Source organism: Cololabis saira, chromosome 6, assembly GCF_033807715.1.
Source record: "Cololabis saira isolate AMF1-May2022 chromosome 6, fColSai1.1, whole genome shotgun sequence".
NCBI classification, from domain to species: domain Eukaryota; kingdom Metazoa; phylum Chordata; class Actinopteri; order Beloniformes; family Belonidae; genus Cololabis; species Cololabis saira.
Window position 1 is genome coordinate 18,975,156 of NC_084592.1, and position 9,629 is coordinate 18,984,784.

Genomic DNA, 9,629 nt, shown 5'->3' on the forward strand with positions numbered 1-9,629 from the left:
AAATGAGAGTGTGAGATCATAATTTTGAATACTTATGTGGTCAGCAGCTGCTCCGTAAACTAGTTCTTGAATTCTGCTGGATTCTCGCAAGCTTTTTACATTTTTCACTTTTTAAGAAGGTTCTTCCAAAAAGTTCAAGAGGACAGGCCTCATGCATGAATACGGTTTGATCAAAGGGTTATGTATATTTCAAGAGTTGCTGATTTGTTTTGACAGCATTACTCGGTGTATCCACTCCCGACTGAAAGTCATCCAGGGCTCGTGTCCACTTCCCTGTGGTCTGGATTCATGGCCTGCAATGAATTCTCCCTTGAAAGCTCTGAAGGGGAGAGTTAATGAAGTAAAAATTAATGAAGCACGTGAGCACCATCGTCTAAAGGCTGTAAGTTCCTCCATGCCCCATTTATAATGTATGATCTCAATAAAATCAATCCAACGCACCAGTTCTTACTTAGGCCAGGAATAGATTTACAGATTACAGCGCTGATCATAATCGCCCCCCCATCGCCACCACCCTCAACCCGCTCCTGCACTCAGCGCTGCTGCTGGGATCCTTCACAGATTTTTTTTTTCCACCAGAAGTTTCATAAGACGGTGCACAGATGACATTATCCTGTCAAAGTGCTGAATATGTAGCTCTAATGAAGCCACTGCACCTTCCTCTCAGTGCTGTAACAGAATACTCACATAATAGGGCTTAGTTTTCTTTTTTTTTAAATTCTTTTTATTGTTCATTTTGTTCATGATATGATATGTGGTTGTGAAAGTCTTTTCCATGATCTCCTTAGTTCCTGAAGACTTGTTGAAAGTTGAGACAAAGTGGACTAAGTTACCTGTATTAGAGCTCCCCCTTCAGGTGGTGACGGGAACTCTTTAGTAAGAGCAATTTTATCCAGCCGAACTTATCTGAACTATTGATTGATGATTATAGGACCATGTTGAGGATGCTTTAAAAAAAAAAGAAAGAAAACCCTTGTTGCACTTATTTTACAGATAAAATACTTTGTGTAAATGACATGAAATGAAAAAATGTCTGTCTGATTGTTTATAAAAATATGGACAGGCACCCTGGAATTGCATGTTTGTTGCCAACAGACCAGTGCAGTTATTAGACAGGGTGACTCCACTTTATATGAAGTGTTAGTGACAAGATGTACTTTTATACTCTTTATAATCTTCTCTGATCTGTCAGATGTCATACAACTGAAATTGCGATATATATAGATAAAGTTAAACATATTTACTAAATGTATTATTCTTCCCTCCTCCTGGATAAGCAGCATATTTTTTTCTTTTTTGTTGTTGTTTTTTTTAGTTTTTTTTTTTTTAGAAAAACCAACTGCAGATTTTGGAGGTGCACATGAAGAACCCAATAGCCAAGTTCGGCTGCCTGATGCGCGCGCGCCTCCACCTCCGCGAACAATTCTGTATTTATAATGTCATCTTATCACACTCCCCTTGAAGGCAGCAGCAAGTGCACTCATGCCTTCCTTTGTTAGGGTGAGTTGGCAATTTCCTGTGAGATGGAGCAACTGCAGGCAGCCCTTTTCTTTGATAATGTCCCTGACACCTGGACCAAACTGCTGTTTCCATCACTTTCCAGGCTGGAACAGAAGGAAAGGAACATGTCATAAGCCTCCTGCCACCCAGACTCGCTCACTATGCATTTAGCAGCACTCTCCTCACTATACTTTACAGGATGTAGAGGTCAGAGCCAGTGGGGTGTTCTTGTGTGGAAAGTCCTCTTGCTGAGCTCCATCAAAAATAGGAACGGCAACTGTGGCTCCTGTTTTCTTCTAAATGTTTTCTTGTTTCATTTTATCATCAGAAATATTCCTCCGGGCATCGTGTACTAACGTAGCTGTACATGGTCGGCCACGGTGCACCGTGTAAAGCTGGTTATTAAGCAGCAAGCCTGAAAGGGTGTTTATTACAGAGGCCTGACAGATTGATTCTAAATTATAATTAATCAGTTGATTTTGACCCACAGATTGTGATTGTGCCCTGTGAGTTTCATTTATTCAGCTTTTCCTCCAGCTTTGCAACAATCACAGTAGACCTGCAGGACTCTCAAGCAAATTAACAGTCTTCACGCTACCCTGCAGCCATAATGAAAATATCAGTCAATCAAAGCCCATATTATGCTGTGAAATCCTACCACATATCTCCAGACCTGCATACAAATAGAATCTGCAGAACAAGTGTGCACCCCGGTTCAGATTTAGAGCTGATGGTGCATCAGTGAAACAATTGTTTAACAGCCCTGCTGGAGTGAAACCGTCCCTCTGAGGCGCCTCTGCTTTAAGAGAAAGACGTAGAGGGACGCAAGGCCCATCTTCAAACCTGTGTGCAGGGCCGGTGACGTGCAGCCGCCGGCCGGACGGCCACCGGCAGGGCTGCACGTCGCTGCTCGCTCTGCCACGGTTCTCGGGGCACTCCAACCCCCAGTCACTCCTCGCAGGTACCCCACAGCCCGCCACCGTGCGCTACTCATTTACTGCTACACTGGTTTTCATAATTAGCGCCGCAAGGCCTCATTAAATCTGCTCTAATGAATAAATATTGTATTTCATAGCCTGATTACCAGATCAGCTCAATGCTCTGGCGTTGTAAACAATTACTTCCCTAAATATTCATCACCCCAAAGTGGATGATCATTGGTATTTAGTACAGGACTAGCATTTTCAAGTGCATCTTTATTATACTAATAACAGTTTTGGAAATCCAGCTTTTGGAGGGAAAAGAGGGATTAAACAAATATAGGAGATGCAATCCTTCAAGTTATATCTATACTATAGCTGAGAAGTATGAGTGCATGATGGTTTTTAGAGGCATAAGTGATGAGCACTAGATTCACATATTACTTTGGAAATGACAGAGAACTTTAGTTTTATAGTCGCCGCTTAGCTCATTAATTGATGTATTGATGAGGGATGGGTATCAGGAAGTCACTCTCTCCTCTTCTCCACCTGCAAGTTAAGCTAACAGGCCTTCCCTTTCATCTTAGAGCAAAAATACAGCTCAACCGTGTTTCTCTGTTTGAAAGCTTTTTTCAAAGCTTAAAATAAGACAAGAGTTCATTTTAGATCTCTAGATCTCATTTAATAAACTAAGTTCATTTGTGCAGACAAGCTTGCAGGCTATTGTGTCCTCTGCACAGACTAAAAAAAAACCTGATTCCACTCAGGAAAAAGAGTTTCTTGTCTTCTGAGAACATTTCTTAGATTTAAAAATGCCGTGCATGTTAGTACTTGCCATTTTTTTTCTGGGGAGTGAGCATTAATTTACCTTTCACTTTACCCAATAAATCACATTGTGAACGTAAAAAGATTCATAATTCACATAAAACACGCAGATGGAGTTGGTTTGACTGACTGTCTGTCATTCAAATGCAATAAAAATAGTTTCAAGAGACAGTATTTTACCCCTTTGAATGGGCATAAAGAGACAAATGGCAATGCAAAATTATCTTTTTTTTAAAAGCAAAAAAAGGAAGTATAGAGAACATTTCTCAAATGATTGAAACAACTAACAAACGGGTACAAAATCAGACCCTCTAGAAATAAGCTTTATATTCCTAAATCCATCTATCTTTTTTTGCCAAAGGGGTAAGAAATATCTTCTTGACTAGAATTCATAAAACTAACAAAATAGTCTAAAATAGTCATCTAATATTCTTAAAACAAGTCTTTTTTTTTTTTTTACTTTATTGGAAATTAGTTTTTCAGTCTACAAGAAAAAAGGCTTAAATGTTTTTCAAATTAAGCAAAATGAAATCCTAACCACTGCCAAGGCATGCAAACCAGCCAAATATTAAAGTAAAAGACCTAACATGGAACAAAAGATGGGATTCAAACAAAAGGACACACAAGAAGATCAAAATAATCCCAAAAGGAGAACTAAAAAGAGATGCCAGATGAATGAAACAAGACATGAAATAATCCTGAAGAGCTTTAGATCCCAGATTAACACAACAGACCGAGAGTTCATAGTAGATAGATAACAGATGCGAGGTAACTGAATTTGTACACAGAAGAAGAAAAAACAACCATAGTTAAGGATATATATACAAATTAAACCATGTTTTTTTCCCCCAAATTTGCTGAATATTAGTGAAGCGTCCAGCTGGAGGTTTTTATAACCATCAGATAAAGATAACTGATTCAAACTGGCAGCAAATGTTTTTGTAGTTTGTATTATTGGTGCATCTGAGACCCACATCAGATCTCTTCATGAGAAGACATTTTTGCACAGAAGTCCTCCAGTGGACCATGATGAGCATCTTCCTTGGTTGAAACCTGTAGGAAGTTTCACCATGGAGAAGCAGTGGATTACATCTCCACGCCCTGGTTCATGTCATTCAGGCTCGAGCTCTGCTCCTGCACATTCATCCAATTTAAACGCATTGGTTAATATTCACGTGTGCGGTTGTGGCCTTATTTTTTAATGCTCCACATGCATTGTGTGATTAAAAGCCGAAGCCGGGCAGCTTCAGTTCTCTGTTTTCTTTGTGTCTGCTAAACAATAATGGGCCAAGAACGGAGCAGGAAAAAAGAAAGAAAGTTGTCTGGCTTCAAGACCAGAAGCTTTTCTTTCTAGTTTCAGGAGCCATTTGCTGTCAGTAGAGCGGTGCACCAACTCACTGCTTTTAATCATTAGTGGAAACATTTCAAATGTGCTGCGTGCCCATCTCTGTAGTTCAGAGTCTGTTTGGTTTCTTGCGCTTGGAATCCATTATTTTCCAAACTCTTCAAATATTGTATTGCAGTTATACTCAAGTTACAACTGAGAACCTTCACACGAGATGTTGGTAATGTTACAATCTCCAAACTGTTTTCAAGCTTCTTACTTCTTAAATACGAGTTGTATGCAAAACTATAAAAAGGATCAAGCTTTGTAATATTGTAACAAGACTATTAACCCATATTTCAGTCATTTACAAACCACATTTAACCTTTAACAATAAGGACAATTGTAAATATACCAATTTAACGGTAAAATTATTAAAGGACTAAGTGCATTTGCTTTCAAGCTGCCCCACTGGTCCATTTCTGTGTGCATTTTGATTTGTGTCGGACCTTTCCTGCAGCAAACAGTGATTATCTGACCCATTCAAGCTTGTGCAAGCATCTGACTTAAAACTTAAATCTCCTGGCTGTGAAAGCTAATGTTAGTTTGGTTAAGCTTATTTTCTGAGAAGAAATGTGAACAAAAAAAAACAAAAAACAAAACAAGCTAAACTTGACAACGGTTGTGCATTTAACAGTTTATTGAAAAGATAAGCAGAAAGTAGATTCCGTTGATCTGAACTGAGTAAATACAAGCTGTATTACATTAACCTCCACCCGCAATTACACTAAAGAAAGCACTGCCCCAATGCATTTTAAAATCAATACAACAGGATCAAATATTTCTTACCACAGGTGACCAGTGCAGTGGTTAGAACCACGTCAGTCCCAGGATCACACACTGAGCTGAAAACGCAGCCCATAACTCTGCAGCTACTTCACTGGCACCTTCAACCATTCCTACTTAACAATGTACTGCAGAAAATGAGCCAAAGAGACTGAAGCAGAGCGAGAACGTGCTTTAACCGGTAAAATGATTTACAGGTATGAGATTCCCATTAGAGGGTGCTAATTGTTTCCACACCATTAGTGACAGTTATCTAATGAAGGATATTTAACCAGACGCTGTAGTATATCACAGTTCCTCTCCATTTAGAAGAGGGAGGCAGTGGACCTCAGTCTATGCCCTTTCCACCTGCAAACCCCCCCCCCCACACATACACCCCGCCTCAGAGCAGACAGATCACTGCTGCAGGAGAGCACATGTAAAGCAAACTTTCTTTAAAATAAAAAAAAATAAAACATTAATTTGAAGCTAAGAAAAAAAAAAAAAAATGTTTTAAATGGGGTCTTGTGGAGTTCAGTCCTTTCCACACAGGCGTCTTAAAAACCTTACAGTAATGTACAAACGCAACAATATAAACAAGCTTCTTTGCAGAAGGACGAACGAGTCAGCAATAAGTTCTTTTTATACACATGGGACATATATACATGCTGGGACAACGCAATCATTTAAAAGTTAAGGCTTTGTTTCACCTGAAACTTCGTTTTTCTCCATTTTTAGCTTCTAACCAGTCGCTCTTAACCTCGAGTATCAAAAGTAGTGGATAACAAACACAGGTAAACAACTAAACAGAAGTTTGAAGCTAGATAGAGTACCTTGCGATGTCAGTTATAGATTAAAAACAATTAATCAAGAACAAGCTTCGTGTGGTGAAGCGCTTTGAAAACTATTTGCAACGTTTCAAAACTGTGAGAACTTCAGTCGGGTCCAGGTTCTGCAGCAGCTGCAGCTGCTTCACGTTTCACTTCCTGCTCTCTTCTTCCATCTCCTTTTTCAAACTGCAAAGAGAAAGGAAGTTGTATTAAACTATTCTCATGTAACGTGGTGCAGTTGCAGTCAAGGAGTTGCTGAATCCAGGCAGTGGTATCTTTGTGCATTGGTTCATTGCTATCATGATGTTTTCAACTGTGCAAATTAAAAAAAAAAGTTAGAGGATAAAAATGTCTTTTTTTTTTTTCTTTGGTTTATCACAATTTTTCTGAAACTGGAAATGTATGCCGTGAGGGATTACCTATCCATTGAGACCAAGATTATGCATATTCTCCTTATAATTGTGGAGATATTGTTGGTTTCATTTGGCAAAATTCACCTCCAGAACAGGTTAAGGAGCCTTCGGATGCACTGAAGCTCACAAATATTGTAAAATCTTCCAAAGACATGCTCACCTTCTCAGGTAGGCGTGGACGTTATCGAAGCCGTGGTATTTGGCCAGGTAGATCAGACATCCTGTGGCACAGCGACCCTCTCGCGCCCGACAGAAGCTGCAGTTGCAGATCCCTCTGCACGGCGGGCACTGCCACTCCTGCGGGAATTAAACCAGTCACACTCGGCACACGTGTCGTAAACTCCGACCACGTTTATTAAAATACCACTTTAGTACTTACAGGATTCAGCAGAGCATCTCTGACCTCCTCTCCGTAGCGGTTACGAAGACAGGGGCCGCAGAACTGCCCCCTCACCCCCAAGCACTCTGGATTACGGCAGTTGGTTTTGGTGTCGGTCGTCTTCTGCCGGCACTGGTGACAAGTGGATCCCTGAAAACGCAGACTATCTTCAGTTCCGGCGATTCATAAACGACTTGTATTCAAATATGATTTCACCGGAGGAGTGGATGCAGAACACACCGTGGAGGTGTTGTAGACCTTCTCCCGAACATTGTTGCAGATCCTCTGCAGCTCCGCCTCCGTGACGTCGTCCACGGGTCGCACGACGTGAGGGATCGCCTTGGTGCCGTTGAGAGAACGGCGTCGGGGCTGTGTGCGACATCTCCGATGAAAACACCATTCATGCTTATACATCAGTATTAACCGGGACTCTTGATTTGACTTACAGGTTCCTCGTATTCCTCGTAGTACAGGCTTTTCCGGACCAGGCTGTATTTATCCTCAGGTTCTTCTTCGGGGGTCGGGCTTGGAGGTCCGTCCGTCAGCGAGCGGGACCGTGTGTGAGGTCGAGACACCCGCGATGGGTTTCTCCTGATAGCTGCGGGGGTTCCCACCGACCGCCGAGGCGCCTGTCGACCCTAAAGATGCGTAAATGACTATTTAATAAAACAGCTAAAAGCATTAGGTGGTGCAATAACTCTTATTTAGTCTAGTATAGTACCATATTTGATAGCATTGTCATCCGTCTTCCCGGAAAGAACCCAGGTACTTTGTTTAGTTCTGCCATGAGCTTTGCAAGCTAAAACAAAAACATAAGTTAGTAAAACATGAAAACATACGCAGTTCCCACCTCGGTCCGGACCATAGAATCATGTTAGAAACTTAAATGAAATGGTACTGTAAATATCCGTCTGTTATCTTTTTATATACTAGTATTTCTTATTATTTATCTTTCTTCTTCTTATTATTATTATTATTATTATTATTATTATTATTGTATACCAGTTTACTGTTCATAGTGTGTTATTATTATTACTGTGTTATTATTTTTCTATTGATGCCTCTTGTTTTTACACTATCCCCTTTGCTGCTGTAAACTGCTAATTTCCCCTCCGTGGGACTATTAAAGGTTTATCTTATCTTATCTTATCTTACCATTTCTTTATTCTCCTTGATATTCAGGGCCCTCTTGTCCATAAAGTTTTCCTCCTCCGAGTCAGGCTCCTGGACTTCAGGCTGTGGCAGCGGCTCGGACACAGGCCTCTTCCTGTCCATCTTCTTTTTGGGGAAGGTCAAAGCAACCTTCAGGACGTTGGGCCTGCGGCCGCGTCTCGGAGGTTCGCTATCCACTTTCTAAGAAAGTAAACAAAGTTAAACTACAGCAAACATTTATTTCAGCTGAGATAGTTTGAAATCTGTTGCATCCGTGTTAGGCTACTTACAATGGCTTTCATCCGACGGCTGATGACGTTCTCCACAAACCCGCTGCATGAGTCCTCCTCTGACGATGCATCGGACATCCTCTTCCTCTGTCTTAAGATGCTCTTCTAAAAAAAAAAAAAACAGGCGCACGAGTCAGCTGCAATCACCACCAACTGTTTGTCAGATAACAGCTATGGTCAAATCTGACAGTTCACCATTACCGTGTTGGCGAAGCCTCCATCTGAACCAAAGCTGTCACAGCTGTCATCTGAGCAAGAGGAGGAGGACGTCTCCATGGGAACCAGAGGGACACTGCGGAAGCTCCTCAAACTCATCCTGGTGGATGGAGGCTGGGCTGCCAGTTTCTAAAGGAAACAAATTTAGACCAGATAGCCATGTTCTGAAAGGGTTTTGTGCTGAGATACTGAGATTGTTGACCTTTGAGTTAAAACTGTTAATTTAAACCGTAAAAGCCCAGCCTACTTAGTTAACCCCGCCCATCATGGACCGCATGACCAAAGTTAATACAAAGAAAAAACTTGATCAATTGATAGATTTGCAGTTTAAACATGATTTACAAACTATAAGAACTATAACATCACAAATGCATACTACGCCTTATTTTTTGGCATTTTAAACCGGCTGGATTTACTGTTTAACTATTGGAGAAAATGGTAAGACATTGATTATACTCTAACTTTCATCACAACTAATACAAATCATCTTTAACTCCAGTTTAATAACTAATATGGATATGCAAAAGCAGTTTCTCTTACCTTGGAGCGTGTAAGAGGCATTTTCCCTGACAAATCGGTCCACAGAGCGACACAGACGAGCCGGGCTGCAGCGCTGCAGAGAATACACTGAACCTGCAGCTGCACGCTGCCTGGACCCGTTCATTTCCCGCGCCACCGGAAAGTCCTGGCAGCGCTATAAGAATATTCCCCCAACACTTTCGTAACCTTAGAGAAATTAATGACATAATACACCAAAAATATTCATATTGAATTACAACTCCTTACAAAGACATTTACACTCTTTCTGGGCTTTATTAGAATCACAAAAGCCCCACTAAGAAGCCATATTGTTATGTATCTTTCATGTCCTGCACCGTGGCGCGAACGTCTGATTGGTCTATTTGCATACTACGCGGGTAAAATCTTGACTCCTTTCCAACTTCCTATCTGCAGG

At 40.9% G+C, this 9,629-nt stretch overlaps 1 protein-coding gene across 1 annotated transcript; it reads right to left on the reverse strand.

Moving 5' to 3' along the window:
* Positions 1-5,649: 5,649 nt before the first annotated feature.
* cdca7a (cell division cycle associated 7a) lies at positions 5,650-9,353 on the reverse strand. The gene is made up of 10 exons (XM_061723509.1): positions 9,215-9,353; positions 8,660-8,803; positions 8,459-8,563; positions 8,172-8,369; positions 7,738-7,815; positions 7,463-7,654; positions 7,257-7,385; positions 7,017-7,166; positions 6,798-6,934; positions 5,650-6,410 (listed from the first exon to the last, which is right to left on the reverse strand). The coding sequence occupies exons 1-10, from the start codon at positions 9,233-9,235 to the stop codon at positions 6,374-6,376; spliced, it is 1,191 nt and encodes a 396-aa protein (XP_061579493.1). The 5' UTR covers positions 9,236-9,353; the 3' UTR covers positions 5,650-6,373.
* Positions 9,354-9,629: the final 276 nt, after the last annotated feature.